Source organism: Cyclopterus lumpus, chromosome 1 (genome assembly GCF_009769545.1).
Source record: "Cyclopterus lumpus isolate fCycLum1 chromosome 1, fCycLum1.pri, whole genome shotgun sequence".
Lineage (NCBI taxonomy): Eukaryota > Metazoa > Chordata > Actinopteri > Perciformes > Cyclopteridae > Cyclopterus > Cyclopterus lumpus.
In genome coordinates, this window is record NC_046966.1 from 7,168,017 (window position 1) to 7,192,492 (window position 24,476).

The window sequence follows — 24,476 nt, forward strand, 5'->3', positions numbered from 1 at the left end:
ACCTATGTCTGTGCTACACACCTGTGCTACTCTCTGTGATTTCCGCAGCACCACATGTCCCGCGGCAGCAGCACGGGTGGCGGGGGCGGCCACTGGAAGGAGTCCCCGAAGAAGAACGCCATGAACGAGCTGCAGGACAAACTGATGACGGTCCGACTGAGGGAAGCCCAGGCTCAGGCTGAGCTCCGAGAGGTCAAACTCAAAGCTCTGCAGCTGGAGAGCCAGGTCAGTCTGTCCCAGAGGGCTGTAGGTCCTTTTTTTGTCTAGATTATATATGAGCAGTGAGGATGAAATGATACGGTAGATCATCCCTGCTGTGTTTTTTTCTCCTTTCCAGTGCAAAAATATTTAATTAAAAAATTTACAGAAAAGTAGGTTTCATAACAATGTAATTGTAAGTCTTCATCACCACGAATTACAATTATTGTTCTTTGGGGATTTAGACTGTTGGTCCACAAGTCATTCCAATATGTCACCATAGGCTGTGATGTGTCATTTTCCACAATTTTCTTACATCTCACATATTAAATTATTCATTACTGTTATTTATCGGGATCAAAATCCACCATTTTAATGATGAAAAGAAGAAATTTGTTGGAGTCCTACTCACCTCCCCCATTTGACTTCCCTGACTCCAGAACCAGATCCACAGCAAGCTGATTGGTCGCAACGATCAGGAACGCTCCGCCCTGCAGGACCGGCTCCAGATGCTGGCCAATCAGAACAAAGCTCTCCAGACCCAGCTCAACGAGATGAAAAGGAAGCAGACAGAGTCCGACTGCAAGGTCTGTATGAAGAGGAGACAGGGAGAGAGAAAGAAAAGGAGTTAGCAGGAGGGGAGTGAAGGAACCGGAAGAATGGATGAGGAGAGCCCAATTTGGTCCAGCTTAATGAATTGTAAAAAATATTTACATACAGTAATAAGACAATAAGAAATACAGCAAGGAATGAAGACAAAAACAGGGGGAACGCCTATGAAGAGGAGGGAACAACAGAGAGGGATGTCAAGAAGGGAGGACCAGATATATAGAACAGTCATTGAAGAGTGAGAGATGGAGGACAGAGAAGGAGGGAGAGAGACTGTTGAATCCATCACTGAAATCCAGCATATTGTTTTCATCTATCTACATGGCGTCTTGTCCCCTCATACAATGCAGAGCAAAGAGGAGGTGATGGCGGCGCGACTGAGGGAAGCAGACAGTATGGCTGCCATGGCTGAACTCAGACAGAAGGTTGCTGATCTTGAGATACAGGTGTGTGTGTGTGTGTGTGTGTGTACTTTCTTTTGTGCCTGCAAGTATTGTACGTTCCTAAAATGTGTGATGTCGACGTTTGTATGCAGATGATCGATTCAGCGACATTGTAACTATAAAGAAACCGTGACTTTACCCCTCAGTGTGTAACATGTGTTTTCCAGAAGGAGGAAGGGCTGATCCAGGGCCAGCTGAACCACTCAGACTCCAGACAGTACATAAACGAGCTGCGGGACCAGATCGCCGAGCTCAAGAACGAGGTCGGACGCACACACCAAACGGCACCGTTTACTGGATTTCATTTCATGATAATTAATGGCAAAACATTGTGCCACATGTTGCTTTTGAAAGATAAATATTATGTCGAAAATGAACTGCAATAGGCTTTCTTTAAAGAATCGCTTTTACACCACCGGAGAAAAATGTATCATCAGATTTCCAAAGTTCCGATTTGTGGTTTTCAGTCTTGGTTTGATTTCACAGTGCATATATATATATATATATATATATATATATATATATATATATATAAAGCTGGAGCCGATTTCACTTGGAAACTGATGTTTTGGTCCGCACGAGAGTACGATCAAAGCGGAACCCACCTACCGAGTTCTGATTGGTCGGTTGTTTCTCCAACCAGCAGATGCAGCGACTAAAAGTCACAACAAAAAGCCCCGTTTGAATGTTTCAGTTTGCGGAGATTCGTAGGTCTGGATCCAGGTGTCTGAAATCTGACCCGGTGACAGATGATTTAAAATGTAGTTCAGTCTCCAACTGTGTCTTGTTTGCTTCCAGCAACTATTGATATGTTTATCTTCGATGTTCTTATGATTTATTAAGGTTACAGTGGCATAACTGACAAATGCATAATTAACAATAATGTTGACGATATGATTTTTGTTGACTTCAAAATGGCTCGCCGACATAAAACGCACACAGACACACACAGTGTGTGTAGCTACATGCAGCCTCGCCAGCCACCACAGAAGAATCTGGTACATCTACACAACACCACTTCCACCCAGATGCGCCCAGTCAGTTGTGTTGATGTCTTTCTCGTAAAGAGGAGACCACTGCTGCATTCTCATCACAGTGTTCACAGTGAACATTAATTCCTGAAAGATGGAAAAAGTGTTCGACATTCAGAAGATTGCTTTTTTTTCACCACGCAGCCGTGCTGCAGTTCACCCACTCTGTTGCTGTCGGATTAAAACATTCTGGCAACTTTTTATTTTTATTTCCGTTTCATGGCTTGATTAAAATTCAATGACCTCTCGAGCTCAAATGCTTTTCGCCGAACACTTGTTCATTCAGAGAGTTGCCGTGCGTGACTAGGAGGGAAGTGTTTAAACTTTTAAGTGAGGGGGCAGGATGAGACTGCCCTGCCCTTTACTGCTCCTCTTTTTTTCTTCTATTCTCCCCACTTTTTTTTTTTTTTTTCAAAGCAGCGTTTTTTTTAAACGAGAACGAAACTTGCGTGCGTACAGCCATGGAAGCTGTGAACCCTTCAGAGAAATCTCAGTAAACCTTTATGGTTGAGTCATAATAACAGTGATGATACATGATGACAGATTCTACACAACGCAGATGGTTTCACGACGCCCCACGATACGACACTGATATGAATTAACCTGCTTATTTTGCAAAAACTGTCTCGAAAAAGACCGGTGTTCTATCTTTGTTGCTGCAGCTTGACAAGCAGTCAAAACATTTCCATTGGTTAACCACCGGTTTCCCCTCCCCTCTGCCCTGCAGCCAGAGTGTATGGTACAAAAACCTCTGAGATTTGTCATGAGTCACTGTGGTACATGTAAGGTTAACACGCAGGATGCATTCGTAGACTGGCGGCAGCTCTTCTGTCAGGCAAGAACAACCTCTGTAATCTGACAGCAGCAACACAAGAACGCACGTACACCTTTTGAGTTTTGATTTTACTTTTTTTACTCTTTTTTTTTTTTAAATCTAGGTCTCCCACCTGACGGCAGAGGCAGGTGGGAGACCGCCGGTGCTCAGCTTTAGCTGTAAAGACCCCTCTGCCCTGTTTGCACAACCTCAAATTGTAACAAGGATTCAGGTCAATGGGTTTCACAGGGGGGGGCTTTTCACACCCAACAACCTGTTGACAAAAAGTCCCAGCACCTGATATATAATGCTTTTGCAAAGGGCTCATCTAACCGGAAAAAAAAGCCCCTCCCCTGTGTGCGCCGTAGCACTCCATTGTTGTCCTGTTAAAAACACATCCGTGAGCCACACTATTGCATCTGACAACATGTTCATTACAGTGAACATGGGCACTGTAGTTTACTTTGACTGGATCGCACATGCATCGCCGTGCTGCTGGAAATACTCACTAAAGCACCAACTGTAAAATAACCCCCCACAAAAACACAATTTATTCCGGTTTGAGTAACATTTGCTACTATAGTGCCCAGCTGTTTTAGGTAGTAGTAGTTCCCAGCTGTCACCATTTTACACAATAATGCCTTTTTAAATACCACTGAAGTAAAGACAAAACCAAGAGTAAAGCCTTTCTCTTTGTGTTCAGATCAGGCAGATGCGAGGGCAGAAGGCGGCCCCCAGCCACAGGGTCAGCAGCGGAGGAGGGAGTACCAACTACCAGGATCTGTGTCTGGCCAGCCCCGCCTCCGCTGAGGGAGACTATCTGAGCTCAGACGAGGACCTCCTCCCCAGCCCGCTGCCTCCAAACGCCCTTTACCCCAGCCTGTCCGGCCCGTGTCACCCGTCTGCCCGCCTCGACAGCGAGGGCAGTACGGACAGCGAGGCAGAGGAACGGGCTCTGACGCATCCGGACCCACAGCAGCTGTATGGCAGCATGGTGTGCGCTGAGGCCATGGACAACTGAGACCTGGAGAGAAGGGTGTGAGGGTTTCATTGGATTTGTTTGAGCTAAAGAGACGCTGGAGCTCTACAGGACGGGACTGCTACTGTAAACTGGGGCTGTATCCAATCCAGTCCTCCTCCTCCTCAGCTTTTCCAGTGTTTACCTTTTAACTTGATGGCGGCATTGATTGGACCCCTGACCACCACTCATGTTGTTTCCCCCGCCCCTGTTACCATCTCCTCCACCGTGTCCCCCCACGCTGTCCCATCCTGTGTTTTTTTTCACAGACCAGGAGGTAACGTAATGCCTCGCTCCTTGTTCCCCCGTGTAACCGGGCCAGAAACCATCCAAACGCAAAGATGCGACACGCAACCAAACAAAAAAGGACTGACGCTGGACCAGCATGACTCTTGTTGCCTCTCGCTGCTCGGCGTCCACGGGACCTGCTCCTGCAACTGTGACAATGAGTGAAACCGGGGGTGGGCAGAAAATAACTCTCTCCTAAAAACTGAGTGACAGACACTTGACACCTGATACGACTCTCCTTTATGACTGGTTCAGAGTTAAATATCTTCTCTTTTCCCTTTTCAAGCTCTCGTTAGGAAGAAACGCACAAAAAAAGAAAAGAAAAACGTATATCAGCCATCCATTTACCTCTCAGTAGACCAAGTGTTGAAAAGAAAACAGGTGGTGAGTATGAGGAAAGAGAGAGAGAGGTGCAGTGTAGGAATACGTACCCATCAAACAGGAGGAATATCACCAGATGGCATTCATTATTGTGTTACTTTAACATACTAAATGTGTGAGTTAATGCAACAGATCATGTTAAAAACAACATGTTCACCATAACCCAGAGAACAAGGAAGGAAGAAACTCGATGTTGCCAAATCTTTTTTTTAATTATTATTATTATTTATATGTTATTTATTTGGATATTTTTTTATATATTTTATATATCTATATGAAACTATAGAAGTGTAGAGATACCGACAGAGGCCAAACTTTCTACACCGTCCCTTGTGCCAACTAGTCGCCTGTTACAGGTTTACTGTGACACCCGAGTGTTTCAGAGACGGAAATGTGCTGCTATGATTTTGGATTTACTTCCCCCATTATTTTTTTGCTCTCTGTTGTTGTTTTGTTTTTTGTAATCTTTGTGCGGTGAACATGCAACCTCCTGTTAACTCGCCGCAGACTGAGTCGTTTGACCGGATTCCTAACCCGGAGATTGTCAACATTCAGCGAGGCTGGGGACCATTTTCTTCCAAACCGAGCATGATCATTTACGTGTGAGTTAGAGGAACAGTTTGACGTTTCAGGACTTTCATTTTCTCTCCTGCTGAGAACTACATGAGAAGATCGAGACGTTTCTCCTGTCTCTGTTAAACATGAAGCTACAGCCGGGAGGTAGCCTAGCACAGTGACTTCTTGTGTCGAGTCACGGAAAGAAATCCAGCACATTAACTTGTTTTTACACAATGTTTAAAGTAACTGCATTGTGGCCACAAGTGGGATAATGGTAATGCTAAAGTTTCATTAGCACAAAAAGAAAAACCTAGGTTTTTCCTGCGAAGACCGAAGTCTAGATTGAAAAGACTATTGGTCAGATATCGTACATGGATGAGGATTTGTTCATTAATTATTGCTCAAGGCCTTTGGGGCGTAGCCAGGCTAGTTGTTTCCCCTTGTTTCCAGTTTTTGTGCTCAGCTAAAATAACCGTCTCCTGGCTGTAGACACGTTTTTTTTTTTGTGTTTTTTTAGAACGTTTTTTTTTTGTTGTTATCGGTCCCACACGTGCCAAAAGAAACCCGACTAACAACGCTGATCTGGAATCAACAGTTCATGTGCTCATATCACTTTTTGACAGCTATAACTGCAGCATGTGGGCCAATGAAAGTGGAGGGAGCGGTTCATATCGTAAGGATGCCAACAGAGAGAGTGTGGGTGGAAAATATTTTACATATCAGACATTAGTATATTCTGTGTAGAAAACAAAGAGTGTAAAATGTATGGCGAGATATGAAATATACAATGTAACCAGAGCATAAGGTATATGGATAAGATTTAAAGCTGTATCACTGTCAGCCATATCTTGCTGAAGCTGGTGAGTGTGTAATTTTATCAAACAGGGTCTCATACGTAGAGCAGCGATCTGCTTTTTTGCACTACAGACAAAGTGTCTGCTCATGACACTAAGCAGTGAGAGAAGGTGTGGATGAATGGATTCGTGGTGGGATCATTTCTTGTTCTATTCAGCTCTTGACCTTGACGTTATCGAAGTACCTCGCTCCAAGATTATCCATCCCAACTTTGTAATGGGCTTTATTATTCCACGGACCGATGTTGTAGGACGCTGTCTATATTCTCTAAAGGCCCTCTTTCATTTCTAACATCGTTGTGCAGTACAATTGAAGGAATCGTAATGGTGAGAAGTACTGCTGTCCCCTGAGAAATAAGGAAATTGGATCTTCCAGTAATGGCCACCAAAGAGCTAAAGAGGATGTTGTTTGCCCACCGTACTGTTGCAAGTAACAGCCTTTTAGTGGGTGTAGCAACTGAAATCTCCACAGTCTTCGGATGCCGTCTGACCAAACGGAGGGTTGGTTCCTGCTCATTCTTAGTCGTATGCTCCTCAAAGATCATTCGATCACATTTATCTATTTGATGCATTTACTTTGCCTTTTCTATGCTTTTGGTTTTCATTAACAGTGACGTCCGTCTTTCCCTTGAGGGATTCGAAGGATCTACAGGAAAAGGGTGATGTAATGCACAAGGCATCGTTGGATCATGAGTCGGGGAAAACATTGTTCACCGTGTTCTTGAAGGTGCCGGTGGTCTCTGTCCGAATTGCTGGCCCTCTCAGCCCACGCTTTGTTTGGTTGCATTTCTGACAGAGTAACCACTGAAAGCATGTTTAAGACTGATCTCTATGGGAGCCTTACTATCAAAGTGTGTGTTGCCATTACCACCACGACTGAAATCTTTCGGATTCTAACTTTTCAGTTTGCCCATTTCTTTCCCCCGTAGTTTCCAGTTTTGTCTTTTAACTTCCAGTCTTACCCCGGCTAAAGTCAACTCGTATCAAACTCCGCGTCCTCATCAGTTCAGACAGCCTAGTATACGCTCCTCAAACCTGAGGCCAACAAGTCCCCCCCCGCCCCCCCAATATAAAAGTGGGAAATAAGACAATGCCGTGCTAAACAGTGTGTGTGTGTCACATGTGCGTTCTTCCTGGTTAGTCAGGTGTTTAATTTCTCCGATTCACGTGCCGTTTGTGACGGCTGTTTGATGTCCACAGCATCGTACCCAGGAACCCTGCCCGCCCTCTCTCTTTCTGTCTTGCAATTCAACTGATGTTGTTATCAAATATATTAAATGACAGTAAAGATTATATAAATTCCAGTAACATGTGGGGGGGGGGGGGGGGGGGGGGGGATACATTTCAGTGTTCTGTATCCTTATGAATGATACGAAATAAACTTTGACAATGCACCTTTGCAATAGCCTGATTGCGGTGGTGTTGCTGGTTATTACTGTGGGTTGATTGTATTCAGTCAAATGTTGAACATTAGCTTATCTTGGGTTTGGTTAAAAAAGTCTTTCACTAAGCTGAGATTTAATCGTCACTCCATTCAAACAGGTTGCACCACACAAACCAGTAGTTAGACCCAGTAACTGCCAGGTGTCGCTCATTGTTGCTTAGCTAATTGAACTAGCTGACGGAGCTAACGTTAGCTGCTAATACATGTCTTGTTTAGACTAAAGAGTAAAAAGAGTAAGCTGCAACAGGGCCAACACGTCTGACTAGTTGGTCGAAATGCTGTTCAACAATGATGTCAAGTGACTTCACAGAATTAACACAGGGATATTTAAATTACAAAATGCGATGCTAAAAGCATTTTGGATTAGCATTATGGGAGATTTTACACTCATTCCAAACTGCCAGAATTATACTGTCTCTGACACATATTTCTCCCAAGTATTGACCATATATTCTTTGGCCTTCAGTTTGAGAAGGCAGTGTGATTACTTTAGCTTCGCGTCATTGTCATCCTTCACTTGAATGGTCTTGTTTCGTTTAGGATTGTTCCTAACGGAGTGAAATGAAAGCATTAAGTGGCAGCCATGATACGAGCTGGTCTAATTCTCTAAATGCTCAGGAAAAGATGCCTCATTGCTTCTTTATCTCCTTCAGCATGGGGTAATTGGAACCGTCCTTTACCAAAGGAAAGAAGATGAGTGATGCAACACACGCTTGGCCGTTGTGAAGATTTCGTCACTCAGTCGTTTTTGTTCCCAGTGACTTCCATCTGTGATTTGCACCTTGCGTCTGTACATTTGGACTCTCATTTTCGGGTACCTTTGCTTGTTCTTGGACTAGAATCATCACTGAACTACTTGCTGTGTTCAGCGTCCATTGTCTGTTGGCACCTCTCTCAATGCCCTCCGACTCCCCTACTCAGACCATGGGTTTCTCTTCAAGACGTTGACTTTTTAAATTAAATCATTGTTGCATTATTTATTTTTTAAAGGCTCAGTAATCCCCAGAAACAACTGTAGTTGGCAGCAAATGTTACTCAAACGGGAGAAAATGGGAGCAGATTTGCTGAGAACTGCGGCGCGATACACATTCAGAGACCTGTTGAGTATTTTCGGCAGCAGGACAGTGTTTTTGTGCTTGACTCAAAATAAGCTGCCGTGCTGTTCATGTTCATGTGGCTCATGTGTGGTTTTTTTCCAATAGTTTTTCAACTCAACGCCTTTATTCACAATTCCTTTTGCGGTGTCTTTTTTATCATCAATGTTCGTTTAGTTTTCATCAGCCGGCTATTTTTAAACCAGACCACGATGGTTATTTTGTAACACAAGTGTTTCAACGTGGTGTGTCAACATTTTCTGAAGAACCTTCAGCAACGTCATCCCCCACACTCTTCCCCTCTCCCCGGCTGTATTTGTCTTCCTTAGAGCAATGCGATGCTGTGGTTAGTTCATTCTGTGCACCACTGCAACACATCCATCCACAATTTTGCATCCACAAAGTGGTGCGTTTTTGGGGGGGTTTCTGGACAGATTTAGTGCTGCTGTGAGTGTGCAGCATTTGGGTTTGTGCGTGAGGAAGCAGTGTGGTTGTCGCCTCCGTGGTGTCACAGCTAAAACACTTCCTCGTCCTTCTTTGCTCTCATCAGCCCACCGACCCGCAGAGAACATGGACGGCTTATAATCCACCAGCGTACACTGACCTCCCATGTGCGACACTGACTTCACATTGTCTCATAAGACTTTAATCTCAGTTGAATTATTGATGTGAAGTTTATGACCTGAAGAAGAACACGTGGGATGTAAAAATCTGGTGAGTATTCGCATATTTATTTCTGAAAACTATCTTCCTATGTCAGGTTAAATCCAAACTACAAGAGTTTTCGGTTTGTTAAAGTTTTTTCTGTTTGTTTCAGAAAGAAATTTAATTAATAAAAAAAACTCTGAACATTTTTCCTGACGTTTACTGTGGGACAAACATTAGGCTAAAACAGACTGAGTTGAATTATTTCAAATGTAATGATCTATCTTAAACAAATATATATTTTTGGTATGGATTCAAACGATAATCAACTTGTTCTATAATTATCTCCATGATGTGGCCATGTGGATCTTTTTCTAAGTAGTTTCAGTTGAGCAAAAAGAAGCACAAATTTTTAACAAGGTCACTATGCATATCACACGTTATACATGATAATATAATATGTATAAAATGTACTATATGTGTAAAGACAATGAAAACAAAGATCAGAGAAAAGTCAAAATGATTGACAGATTTGTGTAGAAAAGCTTAGTTTCCTTTTTTTTTGGATTATTTATCTCTATCATACAGTATTTCATCCATATTAACAATCTTACAATGTAATATATAATTCACAGGGATTTCTTTCTCTGCAGAACAAGTACAATTACTGGTGACACAATTTTGAATGCAGGACTTCTAACATTGTTTTATTGGTACTTTGACTTAAAGGAACAGTGTGTCGCATTTAAGGGGATCTATTGGCAGAAATAGAATATAATATTAATAGGAATATGTCCTTTAGTGTATAATCTCCTGAAAATCTAAATGGTTGTGTTTTTGTTAACTTAAAATAAGTCTTTTATATCAACCTATTGAGCGGATCCTCTGCACAGTGCCGGCTGGTGTTATTTTTTTGAAGGGGGGGGGGGGGTTGTTTGCTTTTTCTTTCCTTTTGTTCTGTCTTTTAAATTCTTAAAAGACAGAACAAAAGGAAAGAAGTCCTTTGGTGACAAATCAACCTCAGGCGCCAGTAAACACTGATCAGACAAAAACACACAAGAGAGGTTCATGAAGAAAAACGTGTGAAAACATCTGCCCAAAATCACAGTTCAGCATCCAGTCTGGGAGCTAGAGAGAAGAACAAACTTCCCAAATCCAGATGTGCAAAGCTGCAGAGGCAGAAACAACAATTGAAACAAGAAGCCTAACATTTAACCTTCGGTAATTAAAGGGCCCGATACTGAAGTGTGTCTTTTTTTAATCCGTTGTTGTTGTTTAATCTATTTGATCTATTGTTTAATTCCAGCAGGAAACACACTTTTGAATGTATTAGTTCTGCTGCCATCAGTAAGATTTAGATGTGGAAGATGTAAATGTACGTATCTGGTCTGTGTGACGACACAGCCAGTGCCAAACTTGATGAATAATGGGTTTTTTAAAACCTCTAGATCAATTTGATTTCTGGGTGTTGCGCGGTTCTTCCTACCAATTGAGCGATGCCTCGTTCTTTCTTGGTGAAGCGAGGAGGGCTGCACCACCTTTGGAAAAAGGCAGGGCCCCGGAATACTTCCCTGGAGTACTCCACATCAGAAACGCCAGATAATAACGCAGTGCAGGAGCTTCCTGCTGCCACCCAGTCTCATGGAAGTGAGCACATTCAGCCATTCATTCTCAAATATTATGGTGGGTGACAAGCTTTTTCTTTTTCTTTTTTTTCCTTCTATTTAACACAAGCATGACTTTACAGACACAGAACACAAAACACTTCCTAGATCACTTCAAAAAAGCTAAATGATTTACTGTAAGCACGGATGTTTTATTTTATACATTTTTGCATGATATTTTGTGAGCTATTTCTTCTGATGATGACATACGACTTTCAGTTTTTCAAAAGTGTATGATTCCAAAGTTTCAGAGTGTTGCATGACTAGCAGCCAGTCCACCTGTTTGTCTTTGCACTCAGACTGGAGACCTGCTGAGCCTTGCAGTCCGGTCATCACAAATACTTTTAGCGCCGTGGAGAAAGTCGAGTCTCCCCCTTCCACACCAACGTTACGGTCCAGACCTCATGTGATCTCAGGATATCCAGACAAACTGTCTGTGGGACTGGGAGACTTGACACAGCACCCTCACATCCCGAGGAAGACCAGGAGCAGCAGCTGCTCGAAGACCAGTGCTCCGAGGCAGGAGTGTCCACTCTGTAGCAAAGTACGGCACCCCCCCATTACAGTGTACTTCTTCGACCAACAATACCTCTGAAGGACTAAGACCCAGACCTACTTTAATGTATGTTAGCTCAAAGAGAAATTGCTTCAGTGAAAAGAAAAAGCTAGAAAAAGCAACTTGAGTTGAGGCTAATTAAACATAATTGCGGTGGATGGGGTGCTGTCAAGTCCTATAAACTCCTCATAAATGTGGACTTGTTGGCCTCAGGTTTGAGGAGCGTATACTAGGCTGTCTGAACTGATGAGGACGCGGAGTTTGATACGAGTTGACTTTAGCCGGGGTAAGACTGGAAGTTAAAAGACAAAACTGGAAACTACGGGGGAAAGAAATGGGCAATATGAAGTCCAAAGTACCAAGAAATGTCCACTTTCAAACATTTAACTAGTTTCCCAGATGACATTATCTCTTAAGCTTGATAACATGTCTTGTCTTTGCAGATATGTTCATGTCTGTCGAGGTTGATGACTCACATATGCAAGAATCATGGAGGCCGAGCACCAGCACACGAGAAGTCCAGCAGGACAGACACTGAGCTGTCACCATGCAGGGGCAAGGTTGGCAACACATTTCTGCTCCCATATCTTGCAGTCTCAATCTGATGATAATAATAATAATCCCTTTCACGCACACACAAGGTTCAACACTTCTGAATCCATAACCCCAGTGCCCGTTGTTCTAGGAGAGGACGTTTGGCTGTACAGTGTGTGGGAAAGTGTTCAAGCGCTCCTCCACCCTCTCCACTCATCAGCTCATACACTCGGACACGCGGCCCTACCCCTGCCAGTACTGTGGCAAACGGTTCCACCAGAAGTCTGACATGAAGAAACACACTTTCATACACACCGGTGGGTTCACTGGCTGTTTTCAATATGCTGCCATCACACGACATCTCTCAAACTGAACCACAGTTGCCCGTTCTCATACCACCATTCTGCTTTTGATTGAACAATTGAGATGTAACATGTTAATTAATAAGTGCAGAGCAGGTTGGATTTGGCAACCTTTGCACAGAGCCAGGCCAGCTGTCCCCCCCCGCCCTCCCTGTTTTACAGTCTTTATGCTAAGCTAACCGGCTGCTGGCTGTAACTCCATAATTAGAAATCTTCTCATCTCATTCTCGGTAGGAACTTGAATATAGGTATGTGAAATTTCCCAAAATGTCAAACTATTTGTTTAAGTTAACAGCCAGCCTCTCAAATGTTTTTAAATCAGTGTAAATCGAATATTTGCTACGAACATTTGTTCGTTGGACCAAACCAGCGATTGAGTGAAAATCAGGTAATGTGTGCAATCATTTATAGGGCCACGCGTCACTGTGTGTGAGGTGACCAACTTGGACACACAGCCTGAGCGTCCTGTGCCTTCTAATGACTTGTGCTGTGTTTGTGTGCCAGGCGAGAAGCCCCACGTGTGTCAGATATGTGGGAAGGCGTTCAGCCAGAGCTCCAACCTCATCACCCACAGCCGGAAACACAGGGACGACCGGCCCCATCGCTGTCCTCGCTGCCACTACGGCTTCCAGCAACGAGGGGACCTTCGGCAGCACCAGGAGCAGCACTGCACCTACCGCTGACTCGGAGTCGGACCGCTGACTCGGACTCACACAGCCTTGTTCTTTTTTTAACATCCAGCGGAAACATACTTTGGCATCATGTCAAGAGCAAAAAAGGACAAATGTCATCATGAATGTCACTCCTGAAGATGATTCAGTTTATGGGAGATTTCCCCCACTTGATGTGTGTGCACACTCTCTGCAGATCTGTGATCCAGAGCTTTTATGCAAAGTTCACAATGAGCGCAATAAACGGAGATATCATTTGCGGTTTTGTTTGGAATTATGTTTATTTGTTTATTAAGTTTCACACCGCACTAATTGCAGAGCGTTTCCTTTGTGATTTGCAGGAGATTTCTTTTGGAGATTTCTGTTGTGGACAGCTTCAGTAGCCTTTCATTTTATGGTACCACTGCGCTCTGGCAACCACATCATTGGCGTAGTCTCTTCCTGTTGTCTTTTCATTCACTTTTTCAATGGAACGGACGCTTCCATCCCCCATATTGTAGGCCGCTATCCCTCCTGCAGAGACCAACACGAATGAGACTTGTAATTTTTCATTCTGTCTGCATCCATCTTTGCCATGGTGCATGATGCCCCTCTCACCTTTGAGAGAGAAATCAGGATTAAAACCTCAGGGGCAACAAACAGTATGCATCTATCTTCCTGTCAATATGTTGATGTAGTTAAGCTGCAGATATGGATAGGTATGGTTACAGTAGATGGAAATGTCATGATTATGTATAACACATCAGTTCATCCCGTGTTTCTCTACTGCAGAGTTTACCTTGAGTATGTGAGGTCGTCCTGCTTAGCTGTTTTCTCCAAGGCACCCGTAGCCGCCACCCTCAAGAGCTCACCTGAGAAATGTTTGTTCAGTTTATTAGTTTGCGTCAACACACCAAGTTTAAGGGACTTTGTATATGTCAACACTGACAACCAGAATCGTTTCTACAAGTGCCTTAGTATGTCATGATTCAGAAGGTTAGTATACAAATAACCCTGCAACATATGTACTATAAAACATAGTTTTAACCTTTTGTGTCATGACCCCCACAACTCATATAAGTACAAAAGCACCGTGCATACAAAAAGGTTAATAAACAGACTATTAATTTAATAAACAAACATGTCCATTATGTTTGAATAGTGCACAAATATAATGATAGAGCAGAGTTTGAAAATATGGCAAGAATGAACTATACATTTATAAGAAACATAAACATGTCCTTGTTTTCCTGCTGTTTCTTCCTTAGGGAAGGCCAGGTTATGGGTTTATATTATGGGTTTTGAAAAAGTATTCTTCAGCAGAAGAGCTAAACAACACAAGCTCTTACGAGTTCCCATTTTCTCCTCGGAAAGTCCACTTGAACCTGAATATGAGACTGAGTCTATATTCTGACTATATTCTTGTCTGATGAGCTGCCCGTAGTCAGCCCTGTGCAGTCTGAAAAGAAAGTTTGCGACATGAATATGAACGTGTGGGGAGACCATTGAAGCGTGAAGCTACACTGCATAACCAGTTAAGTTACCGATTATATTTCCGAACAAAAACAAAAGTATTCAAAAGCACATTTTCCCCTCTACGGCAACTCCGAAGGGACATATCATCTTCAATACAAAACACACGAGACAGTCTGACACAAGCACCAGTAGACCATTCTTTTGGAGGCGCGTCACTTCATAACAGTGCACCTCTATAATCTTTTCGGCACTTTGTTCCCCTCACGGCCACAGAGACAATGTGACGGGACTTTTATTTAAAATGGTTGTCCCCAAGACACAAAAACATGTGAAAATAAGAGTTGATAAATACCAAAGGGGCCCTTTAAAGAAGCCACAACAATTAATTTATTCAATTAAATGCAATTTTAAAAAGAATAAGCAGACGGCAGTCTAGACTTGTGTTCTAATACTAATATTCAATTTCACTAGTTTTGAACTCGTTTTGCACTTCAGACCAAATAAAAAGTACCGTTATCTTTAATGTTCATGTTCTAATGATGACGCACAGTCAAGCTCACTGAACAGGTGTTTCCTGACTGACTGACCTCAATGAACCTGCAACACTCAGACTTCAGAGGGCACCTATGTCTTCAGATCAGATCAAAAAGCTGTAAACAGATATCTTCTATTAATTTCAGTCTTTCTTTAATACTTGAGAACAAGTGAAACCAGAGACATGATAATACGGGTGTGGCTCACTACAAAGCTGAGGAGGTTACATGAATGCACACTAAAGGACACATAGTTATGATTATTATATTCCATTTCTGGCCCTAAATCCTACACATTTTGCATTATACTTATTCCTCTCAAGTTTTAACACATGACGGAGTGATTATTTGCAGGAGCTTTCTGTTGGGCACGGCTCCAGGTTTCAAAAGCCTCCTTTGCTTTGGTACCACTGCGCTCTGGCAACCACATCATTGGCGTAGTCTCTTCCTGTTGTTTTTTCATCCACATTTCCAAGGGAACGGACGTTTCCATCCCCCATATTGTAGGCCGCTATCCCTCCTGCGGAGACAAACACGAATGAGGAGGTGTGACGAGGGCTGCTGCACGTTTTAATCTACTAATTCAGTCAAACAAACCTTTCAGCTGCTGCTCCACGCTACCGCTGGGAAATTTGTTGCGGATGAGTCCGATGAAATCAACCAAGATCTCAGTGGCTTGGCAGAGGTGTTCCTCACTGTCCCAGCCACCACGTGCAGTGTGTCCGCCTCCGTTTGGATTGACATCAACCTGCAGATATAGAAATGAATTGAGCACTTTTGTAATGGGGGACTCTATTAAGAGGATGGGAGTAAAACAGTAGATTTTATTACAACCTGCATCAGTCCCCAGGCATTGCCGTTGTCACCCCAGCCATCTTTTAAGCAATTTCCAGCCCTGGACTCTCTGGAGATGATAGCAGCAATGAGAGCTGGAGCGATTCCATATTTTGCTCCCACTTTGTTGATTTTAGACCTATATTTTTCCATTCTGCCCACATCAGTCTGTGCCATGGTGTGTGATGCACTCACACCTTTTAGAGGGAAATCAAACAGAGAACAGGATTATGGCCTCAGGGCAACACATACATCTATTTACCTGTCAATCAATATTCAAATTCAAAGAAACAGTAGTGCTGCGTGTGTGTATGTCTATACTTCATTCTTTTTGCATTCTGTAGTGTACATAATGGTTAAATGATTGTTTGTCCTTGTTTTGAGCTGTATTCCTATTTCTGTGTGTGTACAGTTAGAGCAAAAACAAGTCAAATTCCTGGTATGTAAACTCACAACTAACTGGCCATTAAGATTCTGACATATATATGTGTTAATTATATATATATATATATATATATATATATATATATATATATATATATTATTTATACACACACAAACACACACACATACACGTATCTTCTTTACCTGTTGTCGGCAGCCTGTCCTGCTGAGCTGTTTCCATCGAGGCACCACTAGTTTGAATCTTCATGATATTTCCATAACCTGATGATCAGTTTGTCACATTAGTTTTCATCACCACACCTGCACGTCAACATTAGCGTACGGTGTGAGGACTTGAATGGAGCCTCCAGCTGCATATCACGTCTTTACAACAGCAAAGGGCCACGGTGACGCGCCTGTGAGCGGCTATACATAGATAGCATGTATAGTGAGCGTACAGGAAATAAGAAGGACAGACTAACAATATGAATACACGGCAGGTGATCTAAACAATAGAAAGCTGAAAGTTATTACCCATGTTTCCTCTTCTGGCGGTCTCCTTGAGCAGTGAAGACTGTGACACGGTGTCCCTCTGTTCACTCCTCTGCGTCTTGCTTTCACTTTTATTATGTCTCGCTTGTCTTGCCTGCTATTCTATCTGTGGCCAGCAGAGGGAGGTTTGCCAGTGAAGCAGCAGAAATCAGGTGGTTTATAAGAAACAGCCCTCTGACTGGAACAGGCAGCATGTTGAATAACTTTGTGCATTTTATGAGAAAGTTTCCTTTATTTTGAGGAATGTTGAGATTTGCACACAAGTCTACATCATATTTATTCCTTGCTGTAATTTATTAGATTCATATTTTGCAGTTTAGGTACTGAAGTCTGCTTTAGTCTTTTACCCTGAACATTATTCAGATCAATTGTGTTGTCACCCCCTTTCAGAATGACATTTCACTAGTTTTGAACTCGTTTTGCACTTCAGACCAAATAAAAAGTACCGTTATCTTTAATGTTCATGTTCTAATGACGCACAGTCAAGCTCACTGAACAGATGTTGCCTGACTGACTGACCTCAATGAACCTGCAACACCCAGACTTTAGAGGGCACCTATGTCTTCAGATCAGATCAGCTTGTCTTGCCTGCTATTCTATCTGTGGCCAGCAGAGGGAGGTTTGCCAGTGAAGCAGCAGAAATCAGCTGGTTTATAAGAAACAGCCCTCTGACTGGAACAGGCATGTTGAATGTCTACAAGTCTACATCTGTTTCATTTGTATTATCTTATAGAATTCAATGAGCTGCTTGATATTTTACTGGTCTTTCATATGGTATTTCTTCTTGCGTATAGCCTTTTCTAAACATTGTATTATTTGAATCCAAACATAGCACACAACCTAACCACCAGGAACCTGCGGACGGTGCTGTTGTCCTGATAGCCTCCTGTAAAGGCTTATGACTGAAATATTAAGAACCACAGTCGATACTGGTGTTTAGGCTTGATGGCTTAGTTTATGAGTCAAATAGTAATAACGACTTCTCTGTCTCAGCATCCTCACTGTGAAGCTGTGTCTGCTTGTCTATAGTGTACTTTTCATTTCATCTTCATTTGCTGCAGCTTCCCATTGTACGATGACCTCTGACAACCTCTGCAAAGTAAACAGTCTGTTGAGTTCAGCAGCACGAGTCGGGTCATTTAGTGTCAGTGAGGAAAAAGTGGGTCATGTAAAAGTGGAAAAAGTGTTGGAAAACGTTGGGGTCTGCTGACTTCAAACATTAGTATCTGTTAGTCGTTGGACAGACAATCTCTTAATATTCAATTTACGGAAAAAATACCTCCTCAGTATTTGGCTTCATATTTGTCTGACAAAACAAAATGAGTGAGACTTCACCTTAGGTTTTAAGAGGTTGCTCTGGAATTTGACCAAAGAATTAGGCAAATTGATTAATTGAGGAAATAATCTGCCCATTAATCAATAAAAAAATTAATCAGTTGCATTCCTCTGCTGGGCCTTTCAGTGCTGCTATCAGCTGATTGATGAATTTGGCCACTTTGACATATTAGTTGCACAATTTATGCAACTCGACTGAAACTTGTGTGTGTGTGTGTGTGTGTGTGTGTGTGTGTGTGTGTGTGTGTGTGTGTGTGTGTGTGTGTGTGTGTGTGTGTGCGTGTGTGTGTAGATTTAAGGGCTCTGTTTACTTGCTCGTACTTACTGTGTAAAACCGTGTCTTGTTTCCGATTAGTGAGAAGTAGACACAGAAGACTCTGTAACCAACCTTCCTGCTTTCACTTAAACCCAATTTCTTTATTTTCTTTATTTCTTTCACCTTATGTTAACTTCTTCTTCACGGCTGGTCTTCACTGTAATCACAGTAATACCTCTCAGTTTAACACGCTGGTTCTGCTCTCCAGTTAGCAGCTTTATCCACTAAACCTCCTTTGTTCTTTAGCAAGTAATGGTGCTATTGTTCGGCACAAAAATACATCATTGTATATATAAAGGAAAGACTCCTTTAGTTTAGATATACTAAGTCAATGATCATTCTAAAAATGTTTAAATGATGACCAAATTAACAGTTGAGACATTTTACCTTATGAAGCTATTGCAGATATCTTTGAGGAGAGGTCACATACTGGACTGTGAATGTAATGTTGTTTATACATGTAGAATAGATCAATGTGTGCTGCTTCCAGCTGTCTTAGATGCACTTTGCGATGACAGTGGAAGACTTGATGCAAGTAAACATGGCGGGTCTTAGAAACAATCACATTTATTAGTTGGCAAGTCTCTTTATTCTTCTGTTTTTGGAGAGTCTGTTTCCTGTAAAATCATGACAGGAGAAATAAGATGATTGAAAAGTAGGACAGAGATTCTTAAAAGCGCTTTTCTTTTTTCAACTCTGTCCCACTGACTTGGGACAAAATAAAAACATTAGTATTCATATTCATACAAGCCTGGCAATATTCATGCATTACCAGTGCCAATGATCAGAGTTGTATTGATACATTGAAAGGTTTGTAAAAGCCTCAGTTAGCAATTACTAAAAGCTGAACAACTACTAGCATAATTATAAATATAATAATAATCAGAAATATATTTAATCATGCTTTATTCGCCCTATAAAACTCTATCATACTGCTTACTCTGATTCAAAAATTCAAAGTTTCACATTATGAACATCTGCCAAATAAGCTGAATAGATATTCAAAAATATTAACAAGCCGGTTCACTGCACATGACTTCCTGATGAACTTTGTATCTTTGGTGTACGCTGGATCAAAGTACATTGATATTGGTAGTTGTGAGGCCCTTTCAGGGGACCCAAACCTGAATGAGCTCTCAAGAGTCTCAGTATTAAACCCATGGTAAAACTAAACTAGTCCAGAGTCATGCAAGAACAATGAAACTCGTTGAAAGAATTAAGAGAAATCAAAAGCCACAGCTGTGGCAGTCACCATACCCGACGAGACATTAATGATGTTTAAGAATATCAAACGGGCAATGGGGGTCCGGTCATTCCCTGAAGTGTTCCCAGCCTCTCATTTCTGAGAAGAGGGCGTCTCCAGGGCAGGAGGTGTAGTTCACCGCCTGTCTGTGGCCTTGGATGGTGAAGTTGGCCACCAGCCATCCTCCATCCACTGCACATCGGACGAGACGATGGCGCAGCAGGTCCATGGTACGGCGAGACGGCAGGGCGGCAGTGTAGTTACCAATGATTGAGACGCCGTACCCGATGGCATTGTGCCCTCTGGTGTGTCTGCCGAGGTGTTTCCAGCCACTGCCTTCATAGACGTAGCCGTCAGAGCCGACCACGAAGCTGAGGGCACATAGTGCAAAACTTGGTTCATGTCGAGATCAAAATAGGGTCTGATATTTTATATTATTTTTGTGATGTGTAAAAAAGAAAACTACCACTCACATTAAGTAAATTGTCACTGCTTAAATGAATAGTTCCACATTTAGATTTTCATTCCCAGTTAATCAATACTACGCTCATATGTGTGCATTAATTATGGAGCTGGAGACAGGGGGGTGATTAGCCTAGCCTAGCATAAAGACGGGAAGCGGAGGGAAACAGTTAGCTCGGTTGTACAACAATTGTAATCCACCGACCAGCACTTCTAATTACCAAATGATATCTCACTTGATCTGAAAACAACAATGTGTGGTTTTAGAGGGAGTAACATATTGTAGAGAAACAATATATTGAACAACAGATCATCCATCTACTCAGCATCAGCATGTAACTCCACAAACTGTCTTTGAATGTGTACAGATTAAATAAACAAGATACAATGTGTTAATTACTGACCTATGGATGGACTGGCAGGCTGATTTTTAAAATTGTAATATTGAGCCAGGCCTGCCGTTTTCCATAGCTTTATAGTCTTCATGCTAACCTAGGCTAATCTCGCCTATCTTAAGTGGTATCGATTTTTCTCATATGATTCTCGGACAAAAATACATAAGCGTTCTTCCAAGATGTCCGACTAGGGGGCGGGTACCTGTATCCTATGTCGCTCCAACCACGATCTTCCTGGTGGAAACGCTGCATGCCTCTCATGTCGCGAGAGCAGTTTGGGAAGGATAAACAGGGAGAGGATGGCTGATAGGTGTGGTGAACATAGAGAAATTGTAGGGGCAGAGACAGTGGGATAGGTGTACCCTGGTGGGCTTTTGCCCCCCACTGACAGCGAGGGATGATTTGAGGGCAGTCTGGCGAGAGGAGGAGAAAGGATGAGAGTTAGGATCCTAAAACCACCACTACAGACAAGAGTCTACTGCCTGACCGATATTAGCTCATCTCAGGTATACCAGTATATATTGGCTGCAGATATATTTGCTGTATTTGAGAAAGAATGATGTCATTAACATATAGTTTGTTCACCAAAAAGCCCCAACAAGCTTATTTCTCAGCTGCTCAAATCATATGTTTTACGAAAAAATGTGAATGTAAGCCCAATAGTTTCTCTCTTTTCCTTCCTTTAACTTCCCAAGGGCTATAGCTTTGGTGCCAGAATATAGATCAGCAACAAATATTATATATATTATATATATTATTATATATATATGTTTTCATACTGTGATAGTCAACAAAATGTCTGTGAGTTTTTGACCTTTGGTCGTACAAAACAAGACATTATAAAAAGAGAGGGATTAGGGGACCATTTGATTAACCATAAATACAGTCGGTATGTCTAATGGATAATGAAAGTAAAGGTTAGTTGCCGCCCTACTAGTACCTTAGTGCACTTTGTTGATCATTTCATTGCTCACCCCAGTACTTGTGCACAAACGCCTGTAGTCCATCCGTCACCGCATTCCCCACTTCTGTGTCCAGAGCAATCCATTCTGTCTTCTCCAACTTCCAGACTAAGGCTAGTGTCTCCATCACCTGGCTGTAAAGGTCAAGTGGCTCCAGAGTGGATCGAGAGATCTCCCTACGCCTCGCGCTGACATGGCTGGTCACAGCATCAAGACCCTGCCCCTGGTGCAGAATAAAACTATAGTATCCTTTCAAAACCTCACTGAGGGCCTGTGGCTCCTCAGATGCAGGCACGTTGCTGAAGTCCATGCCCAGTATAGCTCCATCCATCCCGCCGTTAATAACAGCGTCAGTGGCCAGTGTGGCAGGCCGAGACAGCTTGAACAACTTAGGGCGGTCCACGTTGTCCCAGCACCCGTTAGGCCCCAGGCGAAAAGATGGCGGAAAGTCCTTGAGGCTGAGGAAGGACAAGCCCAGCGTCCTGCCTAAAGTGAGAGGGAAGAGCCCAACAGCTGGCGTCCCCTCCATTTTGGCTTTCAGTCCCGATTCGATTCCCAGCAGTAAGGGTGCAAGGGCTAACGTGGTGCCATCTGGAGCGAGAACCACCCCACGTTCCTCTCCGTAATCTGTCACAATGTGGTGGATGGCCTTGTCAAAGAAGCTAAAGGATGAGGCATTGAGAATGGCTGTCACCAAAACCTCTGCATCAGTGAGATTATACGAGGCACCCAAAAAATGCATGGTCATCACATCATCGTTGCCGGCGGTCCTCCGCAGGGCCCGGACCAGAGCCAGGGGGGACAGACCAGGGTTGGAGTCCTCCACCTGCTCCACGGCTCGGATGAAGCTGTCCATGTTGCGCAGGTAGGCACCTGACAACAATGCAAACGAGGAACAAAAGAAGTGAAGGAAGAACATTGCAGTACAACAACGAGTCAGTGAAGGAACTCTGATTTCCTGAATGACATCACAAAAGACAATTTCCCAAAAACTTTCACCTCATAGAAAGAAGGGCGAACAAGATTAAGACAGGTCACTGTTAATGATACTGAAGGGCCCATATTCACACCACAGCTACGTTCAGGGTGAATTAATATGTTATTTGATATAAAACCTATATGTATATCTTAAAATAAAACAGAATTAAGTGCTACAATGCTACACTGGTTACAGAAAATGAGCCAAACAGCGGGCTGGTGTTCAGTGGCAGTGCTGGGTCTAACAGCCCGCCCCCACTGTCACTCTCACACACACACACACACACACACACACACACACACACACACACACACACACAGACAGACACACACACACACTACAAATCTCTCCTAACCTTGTGTGGTATACGAAAAGCGGTGGTGGCAGCTGATTCTATTCATATGGAAAATGATCACACAAACATCTCATTGATACTTGTTGGAACAGGTTAGCAACACAACTCTACCAGAATGTTTAAAAAGATTAGGCTCCCCTTTGTCTCATTGTTAATTCTCCATAAATGTGTATAATGTGAAAGGTATTATCTTCCTGTAGGCTTTTGACTTTTTGATTCGGTAATCATCTAAGGGGGCGGATAGACATTTGATAATATCTGTGTGTGTTGAGTTAATCTATAAAATAGTCGGTTGATTTATTTCAGAAAATACAGAAAACAGTAAAAAAAAACAGTAAAAAAAAGAAGAAGCATTTTTTTTCGTCAGATATCATGGAATTGGTGAACCACAACATTACAGGTCGTAAATACTCTTTATCAGCATACCGAAAAGAAAGGATGCAGCCGAATGAAGATTATAACTCAACATAACACAAATGTTGACATATTTTGAATAACTGAACTTACCTGTCGGCCTGCTATGGACAGTGAAGAAGTTGCATAAAGCCAGAACAAGAAACGACAATCCAAATAAAGTCATGTTGCATCTCCTGCTTGTTGCTTTTTTTTAAAATAGTTATTTTCTGAATTAGGGTTTCTCCAGACTATATGAACCAAACACAACTTAAATGGGCAAGTACACTGAAACGCAGTTGTGAACAACTTCTGAGAGGAGTCGTGTAGGTGTGTTTGTGTACGTGTACGTATGACTGCAGTGTTGTGTCCTAATAGGGGAAAGTACTCTTTGTACACTGATGCCTCCAAATATTGATTCAGCCTACAGTTAGTCAAAGTGAGTCATGAGCAAAACAAAATCTTGGCCCCACAGTTAGGTTTATACAAGTTACAAATACGTGCATTTTTCGAATGATATTGGGTTGTGTTCCTCTTCACTGTCCCGCAGCCTCGTAACAGCACATCATTCAACAAACAGTCTGTTCATCATTCAACAAACAGATTTTATGGTTAACAATTACCCCTGCATGTGATGTGAGAATCGGTTGTGCACTCACCAGGGCCAGGAAAGGGAGACATAAACTTTCCTGTCACAGGATCTTTTAAATCATGCCAACTATGGAAAACACTATACGACTGCCTTGTTGATGTTTGTAAAAAAAAAAAAAAGGGTTGTAGAATTATGAAGGTTAGCAAAGTTTAGGATGTTAAGTCATTAAACAATTTAAACTCAAAACATTAAATATGAGTTTGTTTCAATATGAACCCACAAAGATAAATCAATGAATACATTTGTATAACACTCAAAGTCAAAGTATGGAAGCCCGTCTCTACCAGTAAAGAACAACAGAATAAGAATCAAATCAAAGTAAAGGTAGCCTACAAGTTACATTTTAGAATGATATGTATTTATATAATTAGTAATGCATTATGTTTATGCAACACTACTTTGATGTTGCAGCTGGTAATTGTGGAGCTAATTTAAAAAAAAACTATGCTATATAGTGCTGGG

The 24,476-nt window shown here is 42.3% G+C and overlaps 4 protein-coding genes across 9 annotated transcripts in view; 2 read left to right on the forward strand and 2 right to left on the reverse strand.

The window, feature by feature from the left end:
• The window catches only part of si:ch211-239f4.1 (EVI5-like protein), a 33,655-nt gene extending 26,149 nt beyond the window's left edge, over positions 1 to 7,506 (forward strand). For 2 of the 6 annotated variants that reach the window (XM_034546246.1, XM_034546161.1), the window contains exons 15-19: positions 49 to 225; positions 639 to 785; positions 1,158 to 1,253; positions 1,418 to 1,513; positions 3,799 to 7,506. In XM_034546246.1, the coding sequence (XP_034402137.1) occupies positions 49 to 225; positions 639 to 785; positions 1,158 to 1,253; positions 1,418 to 1,513; positions 3,799 to 4,116 (834 nt within the window). In that variant the 3' untranslated portion in view covers positions 4,117 to 7,506. The remainder of the gene's footprint in view (positions 1 to 48; positions 226 to 638; positions 786 to 1,157; positions 1,254 to 1,417; positions 1,514 to 3,798) is intronic. The other 4 variants (XR_004610545.1, XR_004610564.1, XR_004610574.1 and 1 more) reach the window with 4 other exon arrangements.
• A 1,406-nt stretch (positions 7,507 to 8,912) lies between these two features.
• Positions 8,913 to 13,425, forward strand: LOC117740252 (zinc finger protein Gfi-1b-like). The gene is made up of 6 exons (XM_034546554.1): positions 8,913 to 9,446; positions 10,826 to 11,060; positions 11,341 to 11,585; positions 12,041 to 12,157; positions 12,283 to 12,448; positions 12,998 to 13,425. The coding sequence occupies exons 2-6, from the start codon at positions 10,874 to 10,876 to the stop codon at positions 13,174 to 13,176; spliced, it is 894 nt and encodes a 297-aa protein (XP_034402445.1). The 5' UTR covers positions 8,913 to 9,446; positions 10,826 to 10,873; the 3' UTR covers positions 13,177 to 13,425.
• A 1,543-nt stretch (positions 13,426 to 14,968) lies between these two features.
• On the reverse strand, positions 14,969 to 17,038 carry LOC117740311 (lysozyme g-like). The gene is made up of 5 exons (XM_034546680.1): positions 16,905 to 17,038; positions 16,575 to 16,652; positions 15,987 to 16,183; positions 15,750 to 15,900; positions 14,969 to 15,672 (listed from the first exon to the last, which is right to left on the reverse strand). The coding sequence occupies exons 1-5, from the start codon at positions 16,906 to 16,908 to the stop codon at positions 15,536 to 15,538; spliced, it is 567 nt and encodes a 188-aa protein (XP_034402571.1). The 5' UTR covers positions 16,909 to 17,038; the 3' UTR covers positions 14,969 to 15,535.
• A 2,091-nt stretch (positions 17,039 to 19,129) lies between these two features.
• On the reverse strand, positions 19,130 to 23,819 carry LOC117738903 (N-acetylmuramoyl-L-alanine amidase-like). Its single transcript, XM_034545061.1, has 4 exons — positions 23,477 to 23,819; positions 21,648 to 22,508; positions 20,876 to 21,086; positions 19,130 to 20,187 (listed from the first exon to the last, which is right to left on the reverse strand). Exons 1-4 carry the CDS (start codon positions 23,547 to 23,549, stop codon positions 19,884 to 19,886), a joined length of 1,449 nt encoding a protein of 482 aa, XP_034400952.1. The 5' UTR covers positions 23,550 to 23,819; the 3' UTR covers positions 19,130 to 19,883.
• Positions 23,820 to 24,476: the final 657 nt, after the last annotated feature.

What these genes read in the sequence shown, in the direction of transcription:
- LOC117738903 (XM_034545061.1), bottom strand. Translation starts at nt 23,549, where the DNA reads ATGACTTTATTTGGATTGTCGTTTCTTGTTCTGGCTTTATGCAACTTC. An exon ending in GTTTGTGCACAAGTACTGGG is followed by an intron (nt 21,087 to 21,647) that starts GTGAGCAATGAA and finishes TCCTCTCGCCAG; the next exon opens with ACTGCCCTCAAATCATCCCT. An exon ending in TGGAGCGACATAGGATACAG is followed by an intron (nt 20,188 to 20,875) that starts GTACCCGCCCCC and finishes ATGTGCCCTCAG; the next exon opens with CTTCGTGGTCGGCTCTGACG.
- LOC117740252 (XM_034546554.1), top strand. Translation starts at nt 10,874, where the DNA reads ATGCCTCGTTCTTTCTTGGTGAAGCGAGGAGGGCTGCACCACCTTTGG. An exon ending in ATTCATTCTCAAATATTATG is followed by an intron (nt 11,061 to 11,340) that starts GTGGGTGACAAG and finishes CTTTGCACTCAG; the next exon opens with ACTGGAGACCTGCTGAGCCT. An exon ending in AGTGTCCACTCTGTAGCAAA is followed by an intron (nt 11,586 to 12,040) that starts GTACGGCACCCC and finishes TTGTCTTTGCAG; the next exon opens with ATATGTTCATGTCTGTCGAG.
- LOC117740311 (XM_034546680.1), bottom strand. An exon ending in GGACAGGCTGCCGACAACAG is followed by an intron (nt 16,184 to 16,574) that starts GTAAAGAAGATA and finishes TCCCTCTAAAAG; the next exon opens with GTGTGAGTGCATCACACACC. An exon ending in CGTGGAGCAGCAGCTGAAAG is followed by an intron (nt 15,673 to 15,749) that starts GTTTGTTTGACT and finishes TTGTCTCCGCAG; the next exon opens with GAGGGATAGCGGCCTACAAT.